This window comes from Sarcophilus harrisii, chromosome 4 (assembly GCF_902635505.1).
Source record: "Sarcophilus harrisii chromosome 4, mSarHar1.11, whole genome shotgun sequence".
Taxonomy (NCBI): Eukaryota; Metazoa; Chordata; class Mammalia; order Dasyuromorphia; family Dasyuridae; genus Sarcophilus; species Sarcophilus harrisii.
In genome coordinates, this window is record NC_045429.1 from 2,387,667 (window position 1) to 2,414,768 (window position 27,102).

At 45.5% G+C, this 27,102-nt stretch overlaps 1 protein-coding gene across 1 annotated transcript in view; it reads left to right on the forward strand.

The window, feature by feature from the left end:
* SLC44A5 (solute carrier family 44 member 5) overlaps nucleotides 1-27,102 on the forward strand; it is a 232,846-nt gene that overhangs the window by 107,842 nt on the left and 97,902 nt on the right. Inside the window, exon 6 of the mRNA XM_031967936.1 lies at nucleotides 26,571-26,644. Within this exon, the coding sequence (XP_031823796.1) occupies nucleotides 26,571-26,644 (74 nt within the window). The remainder of the gene's footprint in view (nucleotides 1-26,570; nucleotides 26,645-27,102) is intronic.

Here is a 27,102-nt window from a genome sequence, read left to right on the forward strand (position 1 = left end):
CTGGCTGGCCGCTGCAGGAGACAGAGCGGAGGCTTTACGAACCACGAAACAAGTGGCCATCCCACCTTCCCTCTGCAGGCAGGGTCATCGTGGGCTCTTCCCCGCCTCCTCCTCTCACTTTAACTGACTTGGATCCATTGCAGGGGCTTCCAGGGCTGCGTGTGCGGTTACATAGAGTTCAGGGGACGTTTTGCCTCGATAGTTCTCCAAAATTCCAACGGGATCCGATTCCTCGTCACCGCCTTGGCTGCTTGCAAAGATGGCGGGCCGGCATTTTCACTCGTCCTTCTCCCTTTGTCTTCTTGGATCCACAATCATGACTCTCCAATTAGAAGGCGGGGGTGGAGAGGTCGCGTATCGGAGCCCTCCATTTGACTGCTAATCCTTCTTCCTACAATCTTCCAAGAAAAACACAAAAGGTTGAAAGGAATCCTTGCATTCATCGGCAGAGGAGGGAGCTGGCTAATGTGCTTCAGCCCAAAGCATGAGGGCTGTTTTCTTTTCTGCTCTTCGAAGAGCATTTACAGTCTCAGCTCCAAATTGCTTCATTATGTCTTTCAAAATACAGTTCTTGGGTAACAACTAATCAGGACATTCAAAGGGTTTGATGGGCGAGGAAAAAACAAAACAGCTGTTTGCTATTTAAAGTCCTCGAGATGAGTGAGATTTCTTTCCCCAGACAAGAGAATTTCCTATTGACTAAATAAATAAGCATTGTCTTGGAAGATGGCTCCTTCTGTGTTTCAGGGGTGGGAAGATCTGGAGGCGAGAGCAAAACATGAAATTGCTCCTCTCCTGCTCTGTTAGGCCATTCATTTTGCACAGTCGGAAAGCGCAGGCAAGGAAAACAACAGTAAATTTTGGTAAATTTTACTCCTTAGCTTAAAATGAAAGAAAACAGGGGAACAGAGCTGGCAGTTGGCAGCTGGTTATTTTTAAATACTAGGAAGCTGAGTGAATGCGATAGAGCATTTTTGTATTCAAAGTTCACAGAATGGATATTGGAGAAAAATCCAAGTTTTTGCAGTTCAACTAGCACATTAATATGTCAAGAGCTAAGCACAGAAATACAGAGCAGGCAGCAGATACTATGTGCATAGCTAGGTACTCATTAACTAACACTTCTCTTCTAAAGAAGATTGTTTAAAAAAAATTCTGGTTTCTCTAGTTGAAAATGGGGCAAAGGGAGCCGCTAAGGCCAATTAACTTTTTAAATTAAATTAAGGAAAAGAAAAGTCGTGTAGGGCTAGAGTTAGAAAGGTCCTCAGAAGCCATGTAATCTACCCCCTCATTTCATAGATGAAAAACCTAGCCAGCTGAAGAGACTTACCCAAAGTGAAATAAGGAGTGTTAGTGGTGGTTGCTGACCCAGGGCCAATAGTTTCATTGACATTGGGGAGCCCCCTTGTGGGGGCTCATGAGCCATCTGAAGTCGGATTTGAATTCAGATCTTCCTTCAAATTTGGGGCTCTTCACCCTATACTACTAACTGCCCATGGGTTTACCACCTTCCAAATCAAGTCTTCTTTTCCCCCTCCTGATGATCAGAGCTTTCATTCCCCTTAAAATGGTATATCTGCTTGCTTGTTTCCATGTCGGTTTCTCTTGATAGAGAAGAAACCCTTTGAGGGCAGGAATTACATCCCTAGCACCTAGCCCAATGGCTGGTATGTATACACTTGGCAACCAGTAAATGCTTGTTGGATTGGATTTAACTGAAGCCCACAGAAATGAGTAGCTCCAGAAGGCATCTCCCACTCTCTGATGATCCTTCCCAGATAGAATCAAATGTGTTCATATCATGGGGACCAAGGCCAGCTTGGATGATATCCCAGAGTTGTGTAGGAGGGTATAGACCTCCATACAAAGGCTTGGAAATAATCTAAATTGTGAAAAGCCCTGGTGGAGCCTTCATGGATAATCCCCGGGACCCAAACTGGCTTAAACCTGGAAGCCTGGGATCACAGCACTGTTCTCAGAGCACTTCCTGCAAACACAGTGCCCCTAAGAAGCCCAGGCTTCCTGACAATGATGCTAGTGATCATTAGCTGGTATTTACAGAAAGGCTTATTGCAATTTGATCTTCATCTCTCCTGAGGAGTTGGATCACAGGGAGCGTTGCTCTCCTTTGTGGAACCACAGAACCTCAGATTCTGGAAAAGGAAAAAGCTCAGCTAGTTCTACCTGTGTCTGCCCAAGACGCCCTTCGGAGACAACCCCCATTTTGGGAGGCAGCCCATTCCTGGAGAGCTCCATTTTTCCTGGGGTCTTTTCCTGGCAGCAAGCTTCCGTTAGCCACTTTCCTCCTTAGCTCCTGGTTCTGCTCTCTGGCACATGGTGTGTTCTGCACAACATCTCTAGTTTGTCTTTCAGTTTCCCAGCAGCATGTCCCACTCAAGTTTTCTCTTCTTTCAAAGTGAAGGAAAGGAAGCTTGAGCTGACTACACTGCTTCAGAGAGAGCTGGGAAGACATGGCTGAACTGACGCAGAAGGAAGGGAGCAGAGCCAGGAGAGCAAAGAACATCGGAAAAGCAGTAATGAAAGACTGAAGAACCCTGGTCAGCTTAAGAGCTTGAGCAACCATGATCCAGAGGACCACTGATGAAGGCTGCTATCAGTCTCCTGCCAGAGAGGGAATGAGCTAACCGTTCAGGATGAAACATTTTTGGATCTGGCTAATAGGAGAATCTGTTTTCTTTGATCTTCTATATATTTCTGCATATTTTCTTTTTTCCAAGCAGAGAGGACTGGGAGGAAGAATAAATGCTTGCTAATTGGATTTTTTTTTTTTTGCTGAGGCAATTGGAGTTAAGTGACTTGCCCAGGCTAACTGAATTTGTTTAAAGAAATATTGAGAAAGAAGGCAAATGCATCATGTAGCAGGAACCAGGAATAACTTAAGGGCTGCCTCTGTGGTCTGCTAGTGTACCAATGGAATAAGGAGAAAGTGAAGAAGGCTTCCAGCATATTGAGCAAACCCCATCTGATGGACTTACAGGAAGAATACTTAAAAGGTAGTGAAGCCCTGGACAAGTCACTTCACCTTTTTTGTTGGATCCATGTACAAGATGAAATGGATAGACTTGGGTGGAAATCTCTAAATCTATGATCTTGTCAAAGGGTCCTGAATCATACGGGAAGAGCAGGTGTGGATGGGATCCAACCTAAATTATTGGAGGGAACAGTTAATTGGAAAACTAATGAGAGCATGATCCGTTTGAGCAGCTGAGTCTGCAGTTCCCCTTCTGCCTATCCCCTGGGGTACTCTCTTGACCACTGCAAATTGTGTCTCCTCCACTAGGCTGAAATCGAATTGTGAAAAATCATCATCCTCACTTAAAACAGGGTCAAGATGTTAAGTGGCAAGGTTGTGTATCACCAGTTTATTTGTGCTGCTCCAGCCTTTTACCAGAAGGCTCTTAGGGGATTTGTGAGTTAAATCATTCGTCCTGGATAAAAAGCTTGTCTGATAATTGGACTGAAAGAGACCCTCAAGTGCAAGGTCGTCCACTCAAGATATTGCTTAGGTCATCCACAAATCTGACATTAAGCAATTAAGTGGATGATGTAATTAAATGACTTTCAGCCTTTATGGCCTGTATCTTTTGGTCATTCAAAAAGAAAATCTGCTGTTCTTAGGAAAGGGACTTGTGGTGGGGCTGCTTCCTGAAGCACCATCACGGTTCCAGCTTTCCTCCTGCCTGCCTTCATCCCAGACAAAGCTGCCTTTATCTCTCTTTTCTGCTAACATAACTCGACTTCTCTTTCATTTGGATGTTCCATATGCTGTAGCCTGTCTCTAATGGCCTATCACATAATTCTGATATTGCCCTGGGGCAAATTAATTATAAAATCACACTTTTGAAATCTCTTTCCCTTTTGAGGTGGCGTCTGAAGAATTCCCTTGCCTTTTGTTGGCGGTTTTTGCCTTTCATGAAGGTCTTTGATTTTTCCTGTGACTTTCTGATTCCTGGTCAGCTCTGCCTCTGCCATATCCCCCATCATTATCTGAGGGTCTTTCCCTTTTGATGGAGATTGAGGAAGAGAGCTTACATTAGAACCTGATTCCCACTTATTGGAAGGTTGGGTACCCCAACTCTTGGCTCTCCGGAATATTTATCTTGCTGGTGGGTCTGCCACTCGTGAACCCACTTTTTGGTGCATAAATAATAATCTCTGGGGGACTGATGGTTAGGGCTCTGTGGCTTCGGAAGGAATGGAGTTAAGCTGAGGGCAGCCCAGGAGGGTATTTCTGGCTCAGCTGTTTCTGTGCTTTCCTGGAATATAGCCTTTAGTTCTGTATTCCCTGCTTAAAGTTAAAGAATGATAGAATTTCAGGAATAGACTGGGGGGGAGGGGGGTCTTAAAGTTAGTCCAGGGCCAACAGAGGCCCTGATAGATGAAGTCACTTGTCCAAGGACCATTGAACTCAGTCTGTCATCCTTCCTTCCTTTCTTCCACATTTATTAACCATTCATTGTGTCAGGCAGTGAGGCTCCATCTAACTTTGACTTTGGGATTCAAGGGCAGGGAGAAAAAAGGGATTATGGGAGCATTTCATGGGCCACAAGTATTCAAGTCCTCCAGCAGGAGCGGCTGCTAATCTACATAAAATAATCCCACATAAAAGAAGTGGGAGATGTGTTCTCTGCAGTATTCTACTGTAGCAACTGCGTATTAGCCAGAAAAAAAGGGCCTTTCTGTGCATGAAAAGAATCGTCTCAGCCCAAGGGAGTGAGGGGCAGCAGGAGGGGGAAGACAAAGCCCGAGGGACGGCTTGGCTGGACCAGCCAGTTGGGTGAGGGGGCCACGAAGGCTTTGTGGATGCCCAGCTACAGACGTGTGTATTTGTATGTTTGTAGACATGGCTGTAGACATACCAGTGTACATAAGCACATATGTACATAGATGAATGCTCTTAGGCATAAATTTTACATCCGGCACTGATCACTAATAAGAGCAAAGATTCATTGTCTCATTTGATCCTCACAGAGAGGTAGATGCTATTATTCCTCCCATTTTACAGATAAGGAAACTGAGGCTGAGAGGGTTTAAGTGGCTCACTTTGTCCCACAGATCCTAATGGATTGAAGCAGGATTCACACCTGATTCTGAATCTAGTTTTGCATCTCTCACATCACCTGGAATCTCCTAATGCAGCCGGGAAGCTCTTCTATCTTATTTGAAAACAAGAAGAAGGAAGACTTTCCTGGCTCTGCTTTTTCTAGTGGGTAGTTTTTCCTGTGTTTGTTTTTTGCCTGGAGGCAGGTGTCTGTCAGCCAGAGGCTCTTCCCATACAGAGCCTTGGGCTGTCTGCTGAAGCTTTCTCAGAATATTTCCAAGCACAAAATGAGATGCACAGGCTTATAAAAGGGTGCTGGATCTTTTAAAAGGTTAGGGGGCCCAGGTTCCACCCACTGTGTCTAACCAAAGGATTTTTGGAAGGGAAGGGGGAAGCCTAGAAATGAAAGAAATTTTGAAATTTTGGAAGGAACCCTGGAGGCCCCCTCATTGTACAGATGGAAAAAGTGAGTCCCAGGGAGATTAGATGACTTCTCCAGGATCATACAACTAGGGCTAGTAAATGCCTGAGGCGAGATTTCAACTCAGCTCTTCCTGAATCTATTCATCTGCCTCCTTAATAAACGAGAAAAGGTAGTTTAAGTCCAGGGAGCTGTCCATGGTGCCACCCGTTACCTTAATAAAGGGGAAAGGGGAGTTGATGGTAATAACTCCAGCTTTCTATGCTGAGTAGTAACTGGTAGAGATGATATTTTGGGGGGGGGGGCGGGAATTGTCTCTCTTGATACAAGCTCATAGCTCCAGAAATATTTCTCTCCAAAGCAGGGCAGGACGCTGCCATTCAGTGAGCAATAAAGTTGATCTCTCTTGTCTATAGACAATTATTTCTAATAATGAGCAGAGTGACTTCCCCACAGATTTCCCCACTTAATGAAGGGATGGAAGTCCATTTCCCAGGGGTGTGTGCTCCCAGACACCTGGGATGGCAGGGATGAGCCACTGTAATGAGATCTTAAGTAACGTGCCCTGAGAATTGCCTTGATCAACATATTTGCTTCCAGGCCCAGGGTCTCTGAAATTAATTCCCAGCTTCAATGCAGGTGGAAGTTGGTCTTCTTCAAAACCAAGTGGAATTTTTTTCATGCTGAGGCCCACCCATATATTAAATGGGCTAAGCCATTCTAGAATGGGAATAATAGGGAGAATAAAAGATGCCCACTTTGCTTGCCCAGGGTCTTGGGTGTAGGTAGGGGCTCTGTACGGCAGAGCAGGACAGTCAGTCCCTTCCCTGTGACTGATAATTTCCTCTCCCAGAGGCCCACCAGCTGGATCCATTCTCTGGCTCAGAGGCTGGCTCTCCATTCCCCATAGGGCATCCTCTTCTGCTGAGAACCACATCTGTATGCAGTCCTCCCACATAGCCTCCCCAGAGTCAGGGGCATCATTTTCTTGGATAAGAAACATGGTCCAAGCTGGCCAGGACCTCAGCAGCCACTATATCTCTGGACTGACTGCACACCACACATCACAACATCCATCCTCACGCCCTATACTCAAAGCCCGAATTTAGGGAGAAGGGAGCTGTCCTACCCCCTCCAACACTCTTGGAACAAGAAGCCATCAGAATGTTTTTTCTTACCCCAGAGACAGAGGTGAGGGGCCAGCTCCCTTAAAAAGAAACAGATCCACAGATACTAGCAAAAACAAGCCATTCATGTTGGCCTTTCCAAGGGCTGATGTTCCCAATGAGGGCCGTTAAGGCACAGATCAATTCTCCAAGAGCCTCCATAGCTGTGGATCATAACATCTGAAGGAGTTGCAGGGTGCCCTTTGCTGATACAGGTGTTGTTTGTGGACTGGGAGTGAGATAAATTGGGGGCAGAGGGAAGAGGAGAGAGGTCAGACAATGCAACTGCCTCTCAGTCAGAGAGGTCAGAGAACAGCAATTGCCTCTCAGTCTCCTTGTGTCATCCTCTCACAAGAGGAGATTCATTCTGGGTCACATCTCCAGCAGCCACTGTCAGGTGGCTCCCATGTATTCCAACATATGATAGCTGAACATGGAGTTAGAATTACAAGAAGAACCAGAGCTGTTTGTGAGAAGGATTCTTCCAGAGTTAAGGAAGAAGAACCCTGGTAAGACCTTTTAGTCGGGGTAATTAATGGACCAGTACCTTAAAGTGCCAAGCCAGGAGCCTGATGAGAGACTTAAATGCTTATTCTGACTACAATCCTCTTCTCCGTTTGAAAGTTTGCCTTGATCAACACCTGCTAAAACTATCCAGAAGTGATAGTGCTGTTTGAATTCCTCAGTGTTCGGACCATGCTGTGGGGAGAAATAACAGCAAACTTTTCTCAGGCAGTCACTGGGGACAGGTGGGGGACAGACTGTGATCTGTGAAGCACATGCTTTTCTAAGAGTTCCTAGAACTTAGAGAGGACATAATTCTGGAGCTCATTTAGCCCAAACTTTTTATCTGACTGAGAAGAAAGTTGAGTGACTTTCCCATGCTCATCAGTGGAAAGGATGTGAATCCAGATCCTCTCTGATTTGAGCCTCAATAATCTTTCCCCACTTATTATACTGCCCTCTAGACTTGCCCTCTAGACTAAGCATCCCTCTTACAGCATCTGCTCTTTAGGTGGTCAGATATCATGGAACAAGGAGGCAGAGAAGAGGGATCAGAGATTGCAATTCAACCACCAAAAAGTCTGATTGTACCCTCTAGGAAAAGTTCCAAAAGCAAATGCAAGGTACTGAGCAGTGGAGTCTGAAGCTGCTCCAGCACAACAATTGAGGAACAGTCACACAAGTTGTAGTCTATGTGTGTGATGGAATGTGACTGTGCTATTCTGGGGATGCAAGACAAAAATGAGACATTCCCTGTTCTCAAGGAGCTTATTGGGAGAGAAAATGTGAACACAAAAAATATGCAAAAAAGAAGGTGATTTGGGGGGCACTCATTGCTGGTGTGTGTGTTAGAAGTTGCACATTCCATGCAGAAGTTGGCCCTTGATTCTAAAAGGCAGAGATGAAGAAGAGGGGAATGCCAACAAAATGTCAAGCTTGAAGATGGGTGATATCTTCACAGACTCGGCTGTTCTCTCAATAGAACAGCCTGAGACAGAGCCTGGAAGCCAGTGGAATGAGCAAACCCCTGGGGAGCCCCAGGTTAAGCCTTGCAGCTCCCCAGCAAGCCCGGTCTTCCTCGGTGCTGATTGACGCTGTGTGACTGACAGCTCTTCCCCCGCTGCTTCGCTTATTAGAACCCTTGTTGGACAGGTATTGCAACTGAAGAGGCTTGTCCAGGGTGGGAAGGAGACAGAAAGAAAGCATGCCCTTTGAGAAAGTTTGCTTCCTTGCAGGTTCATAGTAGAAAGGCACAGACACTGCCTTAGTTGTAATTATGCTGTTAAATAGATTGGGGGTGCTGGCGGACAGCTCCCAAAGACTGAATCTTCTCTGAAGTGTGATGATGAGAACATTTCTTTATTCATTGAATGGATATTAAAACTACAAAATAGTTGGAATCTGGGTCTGAATTGTTAATCCTCAGCTAAAATCCTGGCCCTTGGATGTAGAGGTGTGTGTGTGTGTGTGTGTGTGTGTGTGTGTGTGTGTGTATGTGCATGTATTAGCTCCAAGGCTCTACCTATGGATGACAAGCTCTGGAGGGTCCTACTCAGATAGATGGATTCTGGGTATGTGTGTGCAGATAATTGGGTGCTCACTATTTGAGGACCAGCCTAGCCAAATTTGGGAAAACTCAGAAAGTATAAGTGGTCATCCAATGAGAGGGACACATTCCATCCTAAAGCAACCCTTTCCCCTTGTGGGGGATTCTGATGGATTAATAAGCTAATTGAGAGTGGGAAGGGGTCTCAGGGCCATCAAGTATAATTTGTTCACCAAAGAAATCCCTACCAGAACATGCCTGATGAATGGCAATCTGGACTCTGCAGACCTTAAAGGAGGGGAAGCCCACTGCATATTGAGACCACTCGGTCCACTTTTGGAACCTCCCACAGCTGGGAAATTTATCCACGTAGATGAAGCCTAAATTTTCCTCTCTGTAGCTTCCAGCTGATGCTCCTGGTTCTCTCCTTTGGGGCCAAGTTGGACAAGTCCAGTTCTTTCAATGGCAAAAATCTTTAAGGACTCAATGGACTATCCCATCTCTCTAAGATCTCTTCATGAGGACAAACACATCATGGTTCTCTGATTGATCTTCACTGGGCATAATACCAAGGCCTTCAAATTTCAGTTGCTCTCTTGTGGATGCTGTTGAATTTTAAATCATACATTCCAGACTTGAGGACAGGAGGCTCTAATCTGTGGTCTGATAGTGCAGGGCAGTAGGACAATGTCTACTTTTGTGGCTGCCACATCATTCTGCTAACTGGCTCATATTGAGCTGACAAGCTCAATTCTTTTCACAGCTGTTACCGAACCATGCTTCCTCCAGACTGTGCTTGTGACATTGATTTTTTACACCTCCAATTTAAGACTTGACATTTATCTCTATTGAATTTCATTTTTTAGATTCAATCCAATGCTCTTGCCAGGTATTGACAAACTACTTAAAACTGTACAAACCATTCTTAACTCAAGAGTCATGCAAAATGAGGTGGTAGGCCAGATTTTGCCCATGGACCATAGTTTTCCAACCTCTACTATCTATATCTGTCAAGATTTCTTCAGATCCTGACTGTCATTAATTCTGTTAGTTATCCTTCTTACCTTTGAGTAAACTGAAAGTTTGAGGAAAATGCCATCTATGCCTTTTTTCAAGTCACTGATAAAAATATTAAACAGCACAGGCATGCATATTCCCTGGAAAGCCCTATGGAAGACCATATTTACATTGAACTATTAACAGCTACTCTTTAGGACCAGTCATCCAATTAATTGTTAATCCATTGAACTGAATTATCTCTGGTTTCCCTATCTTTCTAGGTTCCTCAAAAGATTAGTACAAAGCAGTTAACAAAAGGTTTTGTTAAAATCCAGGTAAACTATATCTATGATATTTCATTTACAGTTTATTGTTACTGTCCAAGAAAGGACATGCAGCTAGTCTGGCATGGCTTTTTCTGGGAGCCTCTTAGAAATCACTGCTATCCTTCCTAGACATTCATCAACCATCTCTTTAATGATCATTTCTAGAGTTTTTCATAGACTCACAGTCAAACTCAATGGATTGTAATTTGTAGACACTATTCTATTTATTTATTTATTTTAGCAATTAGGACATTTGCCATTTTCCAGTTTGGGGATACATCTCTCATTTTCTGGGATCCTTCTTTTATATATCATTGACAAAGTATATCAGTAGTCTCATCTGTGAAGGGGGGGGAGTAAAATGAGATAAAGCTGGAAAAATGGGAAAGATTTCTGTGTAGGAAATACCTTATTCAGATGTATATGGTCAGATCCCTAAATGGTCAGCTCATGATTTCATTTCTGTATTATTTATTTCATTAGTTTTCTTTACCAGATTTCCTTTCCCACAACTTCTCAATGAGTCTTACATACTATTGCCAGGGTAATTTTCTTTAAAATTTTTTTTTTTATAATATCACATTCTTACTCAGGAGCCTACAGTGATGACCCACTAAGTCAGGTTTGAACCTTCAACTCTAGCAACTAAAACCCAGCATAATTTGGCCCTACAAAACCAATCCAAACTAAACTTCCCCTTTCCCAAAACTCTAAATTTCTATTTTATTAGGATTCTTCCTGCCCTTTTTCCTAAAACCACCATCTTTAGGTGGGATTTACACCTTTGTTTTCATTCTTCTAATAGGAATGCTTCACCTAGCTTTCCTTCTTCATCAATTCAATCCATCCACAATCACTCCCTTATTTAGTTGTATTCAAGAACTCTCACTTGCCTCTAAGACTTTCAAAGCCCTTCACAATCCCCCCACCCTGTCCTATATTGCCTTGTCATCCTGTGTTCTTTCTGTTCCTCACACATACATTCTATGTCCTGTCTCTGCCTTTGAACTGACCATCCATGAGGCATGGAGTGCACTCCCTCTTTAGCCCCTCCATTTCAAAGAATCCTTTATGTCCTTCAAGCAGTTTGTTACTCTGCCCCCAGAGGGACAAAACTATGTATATCTTTTGTCCTAGTGAAAACATCCTGGGCTTATAGCCAAAGAAATCAAAAAAGGAAAAAAGAAATATGTACAAAATAATCAGAGCAGACCTAGTGGTGGCAAAATCCAAACCAAAAAATCTTTGGAAACTAGGAGGGAGACAACCGACTGGGGAATGACTAAACAAATTCAGATAGATGGATATATTTGTACCTTATGAATGATGGAATGGTTTCCAAGAATACTAGGAAGACCCATATGAACCGATGCAGGATGAAGTATGCAGAACCAAAGAGATCGTTTCTACTACAACAACAACATTACAAGGAAAAAGGAGCTTTCGAAGATTTTAGAATGCTGATCAAAGTGATAAACCCCAACTTCAGAGGTCCAGGACTAGAGCATGTAATTCATCTCCTGAAGGAGGGGTAGAAAGCTGAAGGACTCAAGACGAGAAATGCATTTCATTTTTGTTGTCATTGCTGTTGTTCTTTGAGGAGGGGTTAAGAAGACAAAATGAAATGTTTCTTCATTGAAAACATAAATAAAACTAAGATCAAAGATTATTATACATGAAACATTTTCTGATCTCCCCAACTACTAGTGTCCACCCTTCCTAAGTACCTTGTATTTAACTACTTTGAAATGATTTTAGTTTGTTTTCTATAGATTTCTTTTGTGACTAGTACATCCTTCTCATCATATCTTCAGATCATCACTCATAGCTTTGGAGATTATGTCTCCAGATGGGTTTCCTCCCAGATTCAAAGGTATTTTGTGGATACTCCTGAAAGAATAGCTCACAAGGCCCCCATGGGTGCATTTCCTTTTGAGGATTGGCCAGTAATTGCAGTTAGCTCATGGTAAAGTATCCATCGGACTTGTCTAGACCTGGGCTTGCTCTCTCACCAACAAACACAATGTCAGGGACAGAACCCATGACTCACTGGACCACTGTGACACTGCAGGGTGCTCACGGAGCCTTCCTACTGTGCACCCCATCCCACTGGGCAGTCCACTTACCTGGACCCCATGGTCTTCATCTTCATCTCACCATTGCTGCTGGGTCTGTCTCTCTGGAACCTCCTCTGGTGTCGATTTTGCCCCTTACAGCTGCCCCCAGCCAGCCCTTTCCACATGCTCTGGAAGGATGCAGAAGAGCCCCTGCCATTGTCTGGGGGTGGGGGAGAAAAATCCCCTCCCTCTTCTTGCTCTCTGGTGGAGCCACAGAGGGTACATTAACCAAATCCGGCCCCAACCATCTCTTGGGGTGGCCAAGCTCGTGTCATCCTGGGCGTCGCTGATCTGTGGCTAACCATTAGCTTCCCCTAGGATTCCATTGGGGAGCTGGCACATTTTATAAAGGAGTAGCAGAACATTTTTGCAACTGGTACAGCGGGCAGAGCAGTGCCCTGGACACAGTGCCAGTCCTCTAGCCACAAGGCCTGAGTTCAGATATAATTTCTGAAGCTTACTAGTTGTGCCAGCCATCCTTGGCAAGTCACTTACTCTCTACTTGCCTTCATTTCTTCAATTGTAAAATGGGGGTAATAACAATAAGAGCATTTACTTCCCAAGGCTGTTGTGAGGGTCAAATGAGACAGTAATAAGGAAGCATTTAACAGAGTTCCTGGCACATATTAGGCATTTGATAAATGCTTATTTCTTCCCTCCTTCCCTCCTTCGCTCCCTCCCTCCCTTCCTTCCTTCCTTCCTTCCTTCCTTCCTTCCTTCCTTCCTTCCTTCCTTCCTTCCTTCCTTCCTTCCCTTCCCTTCCTCCCCTTCCTTCCTTCCTTCCCTTCCTCCCCTTCCTTCCTTCCTTCCCTTCCTTCCTTCCTTCCTTCTTTCCTTCCTTCCTCCCCTCCCTCCCTCCCTCCATTTCTCCTTCCCTTCCTCCTTCCCCCTCTCCCTCTCTCCTCCCCCTCCCAGAGCTCTTTCCTTCTTCCAAAGTTCTGATTTTAAGTTCTTTCTCTTTAAGGATGATGCAGATCATGAGATTGGACTAACTTGTTTGTACAAGACCCCCACTGTGTTGTGCTCAGGCTTGGGTGGGGTATATATCTTTGTATAGACAACCCAAAGCTGTAGGTAGTCTAGTTTAGAGATAGTTTCTCTGTCCGAGGGTGACATGACGTGACTAATCAGCCTTCATCTTAATATAGCTCACCTTCCATCGTGTTGTTCAATCAGAGTTAATTGCCACCCATCAGAACACCTATTTTTTGAAGGGTATATGAGCTGTGAGCTCAGTAACAAGATTGTCTTTGGTTTGAGAGACTTCAAAATGATCATGTTTTCATTAACATCCTGCTGATTTTATTAATAAAATGACTAAATTACTCCAAAAGGAAGTCCCTTGGAATTTTTTAAATCTCCCGACTCCCTAGTTTAACACATGAAGCTTCCTGATTTGCCCATTTCTGTGATTTCTTTAACTGGACTGGAGACACATTGATTACTCAACGACCAACCACCCTCTCCCCACTCCAACCCCGACTCACACACATTCTCACACACTTTTATATGTACCTATTGCTTTTCTCCCTTGTTTGCAAGGACTATGGAGTGAAGAAATGAAGGTTTTTTCTCCCCATGAGCAGGTGCCACTGATCTGAGGCCACATGGAGGAGCTGGCTGGGATGGGCAGGCAGGCTGGGTCACCCTTTGCTTGGCCAAGGGCGAAGTGGCTGGATATTTGTGCTCCCAGTCCATCCAGGGGTCACTACATAGACCTCATCTCTGAGAGGGCATCGGCTTTGGGACTCACACCTCATGGATGCCCTCAGCCTCTGGGCAGAGGAATGGAAAACTCCTCCCATTCCTTCCACTTAAAGAGGGATCAGCAGCCCATCCCATCCTACCCTTTCCTGGGAGTCCCCCCCCATATGTTGTGTTCCCCCATTAGACTGCAAGCTTCTTGAGGGCACTTGCTGCCTTTTTTGTCTTACTTGTATCTCCAGTGCTTAGCACGATAAATGATTAACACATATTTATGGAATAATCAACCATCTAAGTCATCTAGTCTGACATCTCTTTTTATAGTTGAGAAAAGTACAGCCCAGAGAGGCTCAGGAGATCACTGACTGAGTCCTGGAAGGTACCTTCAAGGCCACTTAGTCCAGCTTCCTTATTTTACTTTACACATAAGGAAACTAAGGCATGAGAAAGTGGTTTGATTTTGTAATAAGTATCAGAGAAAGAGTTGAGCTCCAGTTAAATTTGCAGCTCTTCTATGCCATGTTGTTGGAATGGTATTCTAATATTGGGGGATGCGATGGGAAAGGGGATACTTTTGGAACATGAGGCAAGGGATCACAAGATATCAGACCAAGGCTGGTTGGAGGAGGAAGTCCTTGGAAGCAGCAGGGAAACCACATTTCCATGGCTAGAGGTTCACTTTGTTACAACCCCCCTCCCCCTTCGCCTTCTCCCTTTGCTTGTAAGAGAAATGGGGCCATTTCTTGGTAAGGATAAACTGAAAAGGGGTCTAATGACTCTCAGATTTACTATTCATGTGCTTTTCTGGGTATCTTATGTTGTAATGAAAGAGACTCGCTGCTATATTTTGTGATAAATTTTATGTCAAATGCTGAAAGCATGATCCAGCTTTAGATCAAGAAATTTTGTGTTTAATGTATAGCTTGGGATAACGGCAACAGCAGGAGTTTAATGTCTCCGGATTTAAATTGCAAACACCTTTCCATTGAGCAGCAATGTCAAGAATTATTTAACCATCTGAATGTGAAGTATGTAATTACCTGGAGCTAAGATTTAGCAACTCCCGATTTTGTCGGAATGGAAAGCAGCTCGGCAGCCGCCTTTCCCGGCAGTGAAGCTGGCTTTAGCTCCCTCTGATTTGGGGAAGGGCTCCTCCTGTTCAGTCTGTCTGTGTTAATCATCTAAAATGTTTAACCTTTAATAGCGGCAGTCACAGAGACAAAGAGGGCTCCTTTGGCTTGATTTCCTTGTATCCCACTGGTGATTAGTTCGGAACTGAACCTAGGATGTGGGGCAATGACAGCTGTCTCACTGTGATGGCTCAGAATACCTGGGCACCTCCCCTTGGGAAGTTGCAGGCAAAGGGGTTGTTGCAAACAGAGGATGCATCATCTTTGCTAACGTTCTGGGCCCCTGAGCTGATCTTCCAAGTTTAATTGGATGCTCAATAGTCTCCAACGAATAGATTTGTGGTCAATCTTGAACTCCATCATAAAGACCCCACACATTTTTGGTGGAGATTGATTTGGAAGAGTATTCCCCTCCGAGAGTAACCAGGCCTGTAGATCATAAGTGAAGTGTATTGGCAAACCTTCATGGAGAAAAATGAGGGAATTATGGAATGCTGGAGCTTGAAGGGGCCATTAAGACAGTCCGTGCAAAGCCCTGTCAAGATATACAGTGGGAACTCAGGCCCAGAAGTGAAATGACTGGAGGGGGTGGCAGGGCCTGGGCTAGAAGTTATTTAATATAACTGACACACATTAAGCACCTACTGTGTGCAAGGCAGTGACTTGGGTGCTGGGGATACAGAGGCAAAATCCCAAGAATCCCTTCCCTCTTGGAGCACACAGCATTTTTTCTGGCTTGAACCTGATTCAAATATAATTGGAAAATAGCTAACAAAATAAATAAAAACCTTACAGGACATGGGCAAAGTTAATATATGGTTTTCTAAGTGGCCCTGTTTCCATCTGACTTCGACACTACTGATGGACCCAATTGTTGGAACAGCCCAAGCTCTGGACTTTCTCTCCTATCTCCCACCAAACACTGGGTCCCCAGAGCTTGGCTATGATTCATCCTTTCAGGGTCCTGGGGGGATTAACTAGTGTGCTTTCTGCCATGATTACTAATTGGTATCCATTAATGAACCAGGCAATTAATTAGATTTTAGAAATGAGCATTTCTTACGTTCCTAAACAAACAACTTTCCATTAAGTGTCTCTAAAATCCAGCAGGAAAAATGCAGTTACAGGAGACTTGCGCACAGAGAACTTCAGAAGTCCCTTTTCCTGGAGACCTCAGGGTACTTCCTTTGAGGTCTGCAGCTTCTTTCTTACACTCTTTCATCTCTTCTTCATCATGTTCAGTCTCTTCTTACCTCAATAGTTATTGCTGTCTGAGGACACTGCTAGAACATGGAGGGGAAAATCCACCTCTTATTTCCCTCAGAAGGCCAGAAGTAGTCCTGCAGTCAAGTCTGAGGTGAGGAGACCAAGGCTGAGGATAGGTCAGGGCTCTTCTCCCCCAGAAGATTCTCTCTCCAGTTCCCATTTCTGATTGATTGATTAAATCAGCCTTTTAAGGGATCAGGAGTAACAGATTTTCACTGATTGTAAGCAGTGGGCCATCTCAATGACCTCTCCATCCTTGCACATACAGATAAATTAATTTCCAAAGGGGCCAAGAATTAAAGAGGTCAAGAGGAGGGTTGGTCAGGAGATGTTACCAATAGTGGGCATTACCAGGGTTGAACCTGGAGAAACTCAGGAGACTGTGGTGTGGTGTGTCTGCCTTGCTGGCAGGAAGGGTATGGAAGCGGGAAATCGAATATGGAACGTGAGGGGCAGCTAGGAAGTAAAAACTTGGTTTTCTGTCTCTGGGAGTTGGACAGGCCATGAACAGATGTCTCCCCCCAAATATTTTGAGATTTTTCGCTTGTCTGAAGGTGCAGTTATTTTAGATGTGTAAAGACAGAAGGAAGCAGTACTTTCCCATCCTTGGAAAACCATCCTGAACACATTTATGTCTAAAGGGTGATTTTCAATGGCCAAGATGCAGGATGTCCCTCCTCCTCAGTGAATTAGTTGACAAATCTCTTGATTCCATTTCCAAATCTAGTGGAATCTTGCCTCCTGTCCATCAAGATTTAAAGGCAGAAGAAAATGATGTGCAGGAAGCAGTAGAAGGGAGGCAGAACCTCCCTTCTTGCTCATAATTTGATCTGAAATCTTTTTTTTTAAATAATGGGGACTGAATGAAATGCCATCTTGGATGAGCTGAGTGTGTTTATTTGGCAGGAGCCCAACTCTTGGCTTCTCCCACTGGGCTGCCCACTGAGTGGAAATACACATTCATTCATGATGGATCTCCTGATCTCTACTGGGAACTAAGGACTTGGGGGCCACATATAGACTGGAGGGTTGATTGAAGGTTTAATGTCTTTGTGATCCCAGTGCCTATAGTATGGTTGGTACACAGTAGGAGCTTCATTTTTTCTTGTTACTGTTTAAATTTCAAAACCCAGATTATTCTGTTTCTCCTTTATAAAATGACATGAATAAATTAAGGCTGCAGTGATTTTCTTTGGGGGCTACTATCAAGCATTGGATTTTAATATGAGGGAGGGAGGGAAGAAGAGAGACAAACAGATTTTTAGATACATGTAGCAGGGGTGGCACTAAATGGGGGGTGGGACAGAGATACAAATAAAAAATAAAAAGAATCAAAAGAATCCCTGCCCATGGTAGGAGATGGGGAGTAGGAAAGGTAGCCTCCTGAAGGCAGAGTCAGGAAACTACAGAAAATGTCAGTGACCCAGAGGGCCATTTATAGGCAGGGTATGGTGAAAGGGTCCCTGGAGACACAGGGCTGGGTCCAAATTTGTCTTGATTTGGAGCTGGTTGGAAAGGGGTGCAGAGATGAGCTTTATTCTTGTTGGGTTATCCGGGTCCACAGGGAACAGTGGCTAGTTTGAGAAGGAGCAAAGCACAGCATTGCCTATTGAGTATAGAGTGTCACCCTGAAGAGAATAGTAGGGGTTTCCTTTTTAATAGGTAGGGACATTAAAAAGTGGCTTCTAGTAAAAAAGAAGCCACAAATTCAAATTAGCACAAACGTTTGATTAATGAAGGTTTAAAAGGCAAATTTTTCATATTTTGCAGTTCTTCAAGGAGGAATCATTAGTCTTTGCCTTATAAACAATTGTCACAATAGATGACAGTTCCCTAGAGAGTTAAAGATAGCCAAGAACTTTGTCCCATTGATCTCATTTCAGGGCTGTTCTGGGACTAGCTCTCACTAGCTTGTTAAACTTCTAGCGGGTACATTTACACCCCCAGAAAATTGCCAATCACCACAAATCAAGGCTTGATTTATTGTTTTGTTGATTTTCTAGATGTTAGAAAGTATAAATACCATAGATAAAATTTAGAACTTTCTCTTCCCAATGGCCTAGTTGTTAAATATTTATCGAAGCTTCCCTTTATTGCTCTATAAACCCTTGCTGAGCTCCTTAGGAGTGTGGTAGGAGGTTTGGAGCCCAGGCCACCCTGAGAATAATGACAACAATCATTAATAATAATAACAATAACTGGCATATTTACATAGCACCTTAAGGTTTGCAAAGCACATTTGTCTCCAGCATTTTACTTGAGCCCCACAAGAAGTCCTTTCTATTTCCTGGATTTTGCTGGTAAGGCTGATGAAGGCAAAAGGCTTGTCCTTGGCCTCTGACTAGTAACTGCAGCATTGGGACCCGGCTTTTCTTGACTTCCTGCTCTGATACTCGGTTACTCCACACTGACTCCTCAAAGTTAGAGAGGCTGTGAGCTACATGCTAAGCAGAGAAGCATCTTCTTAGAAGCTCAGTGCCAGGCAATGAGAGATGCTGTTCTTATTCCCACCTTTCCTACCTCTCATTTGCAGAATAAAAAAAAATATATAAATTTTATTTTATTGGCCTTTTGTATTTTACATCACTAATATTTTCTGCTGTACCTCTCCCCATTCCCTGCTAGAAAGTCATCCATTATAATAAATAATTCAAATAAATAATTTTAAAAATTTTAAAAAAGAGAAGAAGGAATAAAAGATTCAGCAAATTAACCTCCATAAATTAAAATAAATCTGAGATATGCAATATTGCATATTCAGGTCCCTCCTTCCGCACTGCAAAGGAGTGACTAGAAAGGGATGGGAGTTGTCTTCCTATATATTTTCTTTGGGGTTGAGCTCAGTGATTAGAATGTCATATTACTCAGAAGTTTCGACAGTCTATCTCTGTTCCCTACATTTATATATTCACAATCATAAATGCTGTTTCCTGGTTCTGCTTCATTCTCACGCTTTTCTCTGACATTCATTTAATTCATTTATCTGTTTATAAGTGTTTGGGGGGCTTTTTGACTGGAGTGAAACAAGAATGTGATCAAAGACACTTAATTATTCTTTCCTTGTGACACAGGCCTAATAGCATGGCATCTATTTGGAAACATTTTAAAAATGTAATGGCACGAAGGGAAACTCGATGTGTTATAGTATCATTACTGGGCCTTTTGAGTATAAAAGCTGTATTTCCAGGACTCAGACATGGGAGAAAGGTGAAGTTTAATCTCATTCATCCATTCCATCATGGTAAGTGCTGAGGAACTATAAGGATCATTGAGATACTGGCCCAGTCTTATGGAATCTGTGGTCTGGCAACAGCCAGCGCTTCCCAGGAGCTGGGTCCTGTAGCATCTGCTTTGGGGGAGCTCCACCTCTAACTAGCCGTGTGCCCAAGAGGGGAGCACTCTGGGATAAAGCTCTTGCTGACCCAGGAACACCCATTCCTCCCCTTTCACCCCTTCCCAATGCTGTCTGTGCCAGTGACCTCAGGCGGCTTGCATCAGTCTGGCAGGACTGCTAGGAACACAAGCAGCAAAGGAACCACCCTAGATATGCACTGATGAAGCTGCCTGGGGACAGCAGCCTTAAGGCAAAGACCCTGCTCCTTGAAGGGAAAGCTCTGGCAGGTTTGGAGAGCAGACTGTCAATAAAAATCAAAGCTATGGCTTTCCCAGTAGCCTCACACAGCTATCAGGGTCAGATTATAAGGGAGGTTGATAACCACAGAGTCCATACTTCCAAATTCTGGGGCTGAAGAAGACTTTAGAGAGTCCATTGGATGGCCAGATCCAATCAGTCAATACTTAAGGGAACGAATCCATGCTCTCCATTAGAAGGTCAAATACTGAAGCTGGAACTTAGATACTTTGGCCACATAATGAGAAGACAGGTCTCACTGGCAAAGACCCTGATGTTGGGAAAGATTGAAGAAGGGGATGGAAGAGGATGAGATAGAGAGACGGTGACATTGAAATGATGAACACAAGCTTGGACAGGTATGGCGAGACAATGGAGGAGAGAAGGATCCAATGTGCTATGGGCCATGAAGAGTTAGGATAACAGCGTGACAGAACGACTAAGCAGTCCCCTTTCTAAAGACTGATAAGTACTCCTTCCTGGTCCAGCAATGATAGAACTACCTGGCCAAGCAAACCCCAATCCCCAAGCTTTTCCATAGCTCCCTACTTGCATCTCCTGCCCGATAGGATTCCCAAATTGGACGAATGGATGCAGAGCAGTCACTAGGAGCTGGTCCAGGTCTACTCCTCTTGCTCTTTTAGTCTAGGAAGGCAAGCAAGGGAAGAGCATTCCCAACTAGGGAGAGCCCTGAAGGCTTAAAGGAAGAGATCCTGCTTAAATGGGAGCATGAGGGAAGGGTGAATGAGATGGAGAGAAAGGGCACCCAGAGTATAGGTACCCAAAATCAGGGATGTTGGGAAGTCGTGGAGGTCGCAGAGGAATCTGTTGCTTCTGTGGGGAGACTGGACACTCACTGGCTGTGTGACTCTGGGCAAATCACTCAACCTGATTTTCCTCACCTGTAACTTGAGCTGGAGAAAGAAATGGCGACCACTCCAGTATCTTTGTCAAGAAAGCTCCATGGGCAGAATGGTCCATGGGGTCACAAAGAGTCGACTCAACGGAACACCAGATTAACTTTTCCATTAGAGTGATAAACCCTTTGTGTCATTAATGTGGTCCATTTCTCTTTTTTTATCAGCGTGTTTTCCAAATGAGTGACAGACCACTTTCCTGTTCTTGAAGTATATATTAAGACTGGTAGAGTGTCAATTTAATTACTTTAAATGTGTTTTCTCCATTAAGCTTCATTTCCAGGATGCTCGGAAGTCCTTTAACTTCCTACCTTTCCCCTTAACAGCTTTGTGCTGACTGGAAAGAAACAGAATGTGTATAAGTATTGTCTTTAATTGCTGGTTTAGGGATGGGGAGGCCCCTGGTTCCCAAGAAGCCCACTGGGGACAGCTCTGAAACTTTTCCTGACATCCTCTAAACTGGCCTTTGGAGCCTCTGCCAGTTATTCCTGGTTCTGCCCTCCAAGGCCAACCCAAAGAAACTGGATCTGTCATCCCAAGCACCAGCCTTCAGCAGCTCCCGGCCCTCCCAGTCTTCTCGAGCCCTGTAGCCCCAATGCCTTCAGCTGATTTTAGATGGCATGATCTCATCTCCCTTTTGACCTCTCTGGGAGACCCTTGAGTTTCTCTCTCTCTTTTATCAATTGTGAGACGAAGAAATGAATATAAAACTACTTTGGCCAGGGACAGCAGGAGAACCTTCATCACCTTATTCCTGGAAATTCACTTTTTTTGCTGCACTGAAGATTGCATCAGGGTTGGGGCTGATATTTTGAAGTATCTTCAAAGAATTTTACCTCAACCACCTCTTTTAAGCACCTACTGGATGCCGGGGACTGTGCCGAGGAACGTCCTTAATTCTAATCCACACCAGAACCGGTGCCAGGAAGAGAGCCGGCTGAGACAGCGAACCAAGGAGTCCATGTGGACAGAACCACCAGCATCAGCAGCGGACGAGCCGCTTTTTCCCACCGAACTGGTTGTGGGGGTGAATGGTACTGGGTGACCTGGTGCCTTCCCCCAGCTGCCCATGGAACCACGGAGCAGTGCCCTTCAGAGGGCCCGGAGTTCTGCCCTGGGAGCTGAGCGTCCACATGGAAGCATCGCCCAGGGGTCCCGAACAGGCTCATTAGGCATGGACTGATGTTCTGTCAGAGCAGCAGCGGAGGCTTCCTTCTGGTCCTGAGAATGAAGCTGCAGAGGCAGGGGTTCGAACTAAGCCTTTGCCTCCGGGAAGAAGGGAGTGGGAACGCGTCCACAGCTGACTGATGCCGGAAAGCTGCCCTCTGAGAAAGCAGGCGGAGGCCCGCCGGGGCTGTCAGCTCGGAGCAAGGGGCTCCCTTGTTCTTGGGAGCAGAAGCTGCGGCTTTATGGGGGATCTGTCTCGATGGGCATTTTGAGGGAAATGGTCAGCCCAACAGTGAATTGTGTCTCTGGAAAACTCATTTGCCTGATTAAGAAAAAATCAAGAAAAATGGGAAATGTTCAAGGCCCGATTTCATCCCTGCCTGTGCTGCACTCAGGGCATCGAGTCTGAGAACCAGAAGAGCTTGGATATTGTCCAGCACAAGGCTCCTGTTTAAGGAGCCCATCCTGACCCTAACATGCCAGGAGGCTTGGGTGAGCCCAAAGGGCCTTCGCTCCATGCTGACTTTCCCTGAGATTTCTCAACTTTTCTCTCTGCCTCTTATTTTCAGTCTGTCCAAAGGAAGTAATGTCGACAGATTATTGGGAGAGAAAGGAACTGCCTGGCAATCCGAAAGCCTTGTCGGCAGACTCTAAGTAACTCTGAGGGGAATGGCAGCAATTACGCCGACTTAGGGGGAAGGACCCGTGTGCAGATCTTGCCTCTGGTACTCCCTGGGTAGCTTTGGACTAGTCACTTACTCTCAGTTTTCTTATCTGTGAAATGGGACGGGTGACCCCTTCTGGGAGAGGGGGAGCGGTAGAAAACCTTTCCCATTCTAGTCCGTCACTAAGAGTTTTTAAGCGTCTGTTATGTGCCAAGTGCTATGCTAAGTGATGTTCCAGATCTGTGGCCCTTCCTAAACTGCCAAACTAAAGCAAATCCCTACAGGAAGTGGAGGGAAACTCTCTCTCCTCCAGGAAATTCATCTGAAACTCTGCTCCTGTGGTCTCTTTTTCAGGGTGTTCCTCGCTACTCTTAGGCTCTTAAAAATGGCCCATGTCACCACGGGCTGTGCTCTACTCTTTGTTCAAAGCTGGTCTCTGAACACAAAAGACTTTGACAACCCCACATACATCATAATTCACATTCTGACCGAAAAGCACCCAAGACTAAAAGGGTGAATTATACAGGGAAGGCATCTTGTAGCCAAAAAAGGGATAGTGCTGTCTAGTGGTTATCTCCTGTGGGTCATAATTTGGCACACAGAGAGATAAAACTCCTAAGACAGAGCCCTGCCCCCTTAGAGTTCTTGGTAAATGAATTCAGGACAAAAGGGATGTTTTAGTTTTGACAACTGTGCCCTCTCCCGTGGATGTGCCTCTTGCTTGTCAGTCTTCAGTCATTCACTGCTCCTGTTCCACACAACCTGAAGATGTGAATATACCTGAGGGGAGGGGCTGGCAGGAAGACATGGAGCCCCAGATCTCCCCCTTACTTTGTCTTCCTGGTAATTTTGATTATCCACACAGGTTTGACAATTCAGAGAGTTATAATTCAAGAACTGCCGTTTTCTCTTGCTAAGTCTCTTTACCTGCAGGCATCTTATCCCTTATTAGATCCTGTCCCCATCTAACAACTTCACTGACAGGATGAGAACCTTATTCTGAATTCGGTGTGTCAGGCTCAGGGTGAACCAGCTGCTGTTTTCCTTGCACCCAAGGCGGCTTGGCCCCGGCTATGCTCAGCCGAGAGACAGGAAGAAAGTATCCCCCTTCCCTGCCTATTTTTTTCACGTTTTTCATCTTTATGTTCAGTGTAATCAGAGAGAAAGGGTCCTTGCGGTTTTACTGCTATTCAGTATCCCACGAGGACTTTTTTATGTTTAATGTTAGACTGTGTGCTAATTGATTTTTATAATGGGGTAAAGAAAAGGATGAAAAGAAAAAAACAGAAAGAAATGGAAGAAAGAGAAAGAGAGACAGAGAGAGACAGATGGAGAGAGAAAAAAGAAACAGAGAGAAAGAAAGAGAGAAAAAGAAGGAAAGAAAGAGAGGGGGGAGAGATGGAGTTAAGAGAAATGGAAGAGAGATAGAGATGGGGATGGAGACAGAGAAAGAGACACTGAGAGAAAGAGACACATAGAGAGAGACACAGAGATGGAAACAAAGACAGAGACAGAGAGACAAAGAGAGAGACACCAAGAGAAATCCATTAAGTGCTTACCATGTCCCAGCTACTGTGATGAGGGCTTGAGATGGGGCCCTTTCCTGGGCTCTTCTCTTGGCTCCCGGCACTTCTTTACTGGCTGGGAACCTTTTCACTGTGCAGTGTCTCTCCCCCCCCCCCCACATTCATTATGGGTTCGTTCGTTGGCTGGTTAATATCCTCATTTTGGAAGAGGAGCAAAGTGTCATCACCATGTTGGGAGTCAAGGTCCCATGCGTCCAGCTGTGGCTGCTCAGGTGGATCCAAACTCCAAAGTCCTACCACACATCGGACACAAATAATCCACCTGAACATTTGGAGGGGAGACGGTTCTAAATTTGTGCATCTCATGGTCTTTGGGAGCTACTGCGATTCGGCTCCTAGATCTGCCTTTGAGGTGGGCAGCCCGTGATGGGTGGTCCTTGGCCAGCATCTCCTGTGTTACACAATCCTGCGCAGTCTGGGCTGAGTCTCTGTGGTTTGTGGGGGGAAGGGCTGGAGGAATCGTCCTGAGCCCTTCCTTGAACTGCTGGGAACCTTGATTTCCTCTGACCCTCCATTTCAGGGTACAAAAAAGTGAGCTTCTGCCTTCATCCAGACTCTCATTCCTGATCCCCTGAGAGGGATCAAACCCTGAAGGGTCATGGGTGTGGACTTTTCAGATGACGTTTTCAGAGGAATATATTCCTTATTTTTAAATGACCCCTTTCCTTGGTAGGACCATCAGAGATGTCAGTAGTCATTCTGGCACCTTGCGTGGTACAAGGAGGTGGGAGGGTGGGGGAGCTAAAGAAACATTCACGCGGCATCTACCAGAAGGGGGAGGGCGTACACCATCACCCAGAGCCCCATCACCATCACCATTGTTGTCACTGGCATTTATATCCTAAAGTTGGTAAGTGTTTTAGATATGTTGATACTGTCTCAGTTTTCCCACATCCCCTCCAGCATTCTGCATTATCTTTCCCTGTCATTCTAGCCAGTCTGACAGGTGTGTAGTGGTATCTCAGAACTGTCTTAATTTGCATTTCCTTGATTAATAATGACTACGAGCATCTTTTCATATGGCTAGAAATAGTTTCAATTTCTTCGTCTGAGAATTGTCTGTTCATATCCTTTGACTATCAATTGGAGAATGGCTTGGTTTTTTACAAATTAGGGTCAATTCTCTATATATGTTGGAAATGAGGCCTTTATCAGAACCTTTGACTGTAAAAATGTTTTCCCAGTTTATTGCTTCCCTTCTAATCTTGTCTGCATTAGTTTTGTTTGTAATAAAAACTATTTTTTAAAGAGGAGCAAAAAAAAAAAAACCCAAAACAAATTGAGTAGAATTTGTCAACACATCAACCAAGGAACCAGGTAAAAGTGTTACCTGCCCCAACTTCCTATTTTAATCCCTTATTCTTGTGAACTTGGTGACAAGCTCATTTGTTTGCGTTGTGAAAGGAAGAGCAGCACTGGGTCGACAACCTAAGCCAAGTCCTTGCTGTTCCATCCTTGTCATGTCTCTGAGAACCAGGAAAACAAAGGTTATTAGAGGGAAGTAAGGGAAAGGAAGCACTTCAAAGCACAATTTCAAACAAGTCTGAAGTTACTTCAGTAGATGTGGAGCTTACAAGGAGGGAGCATCTATTTCCTCCCACCCCCTCATTTCATGGCCATGGAGACTGATGCCACGTGGTCAGGATGGAGTCAGCCACAAAGCACAAACCGGGGTCTCCCCAACTCTAAAAGCCCCTCTATTCACCGCTTCCCGGAGCAGCAGAGATAGAAAGAAGGCTGAATACTCACGTCCTTGAGGAGCTGATGTCCCGGGAGCCTTTGGGACACCCCTCCCACTGTCCCCGTCCCATTAATGTGGGAATATCCATGTGCACAAGCAGGGGGTGCCCCGGGGGCGAGAAGACCCCGAGTTCCCATCGGGCTCCAGAGCTGAGGAGCTTTGGGAGCCTGGGCCCCCTTGTCCACACAATGAGGTTACATTGTGTCTACTTCCCAAGGTCATTATGGGCTTAAACAAGAGCATATTTGTAAAGAGCTACTGAGGCATCAGCTTATCTGAGGCGTCCCCAAGGGGCTGGTGGCTAGTAAAGCGTCAGGCTTATCACCTCCGGCTGCTCCACTGGGGCTGGAGTCAGGCTCTCCCGGGGACCTTGGGTCCAGCCCCAGGGACCCGGGAGCTCCATCAGTCAGCAAGTGTTCCTGGGTGCCCGCTTTGTGCCAGGGATGGGCCAAGTGCAGGGGACACAGAGAGAGCCGGGGGCAGAGGCCGCCCTCCAGGAGCCAGCGGCAGAGCTGCTGAGGGGTCCCCGGGAGGGAGCGGGACCGTGGGGGGCACGGGCAGGGGGAGGCGGGCAGCGGACCCGGCCTTCCTCCCTTCACCTCTTCCCTCTGTCTGTTCCTAGGAGCTGTACGGATGTCCTGTGCTGTCTCTTCTTCACCGTGGTCATCTTCGGCTATGTTCTCTTAGGGCTTCTGGGTAAGTCGGGGCAGGGGGGGAGCGGCGCCCCCTCCAAGCCCTCCCAGTCCGTGACCAGGACTTTCCCAGGGGAGCCCGGGCTCTCGGAGTGAACGGGAGACGGCCTGGCCAGCAGCCGCCCAGGCTCCGAGAAGTTGTGACTGGGGAGGGAGGCGCTGGTCCCGCCGGGGCCGTGGCGCTCCCTGAGCCTCAGACCCTTCCCTGCGAACTAAAACAAGCCAGAGCAGGCCAGGGGATGGTGTGGCCGGAAGGGAAGCTCCCCCGAGAGAGAAACTCCCCAGAAGCAGGAAGATGGCGGCAGTTCTGGGGGGGGGACCCTGGGCAGCCTGGGCGGGAGCCCCTCAGTGCACCGCCGGCTTCGGGGCAGGGGAAGCAGCCAGAGGGCGGAGGGGTCGCGGGGCGTGATCTCCTGCTCCCGGCGGCCGGCCTGGTCCTGACCGCGAGAGGCGGCTCCGGAG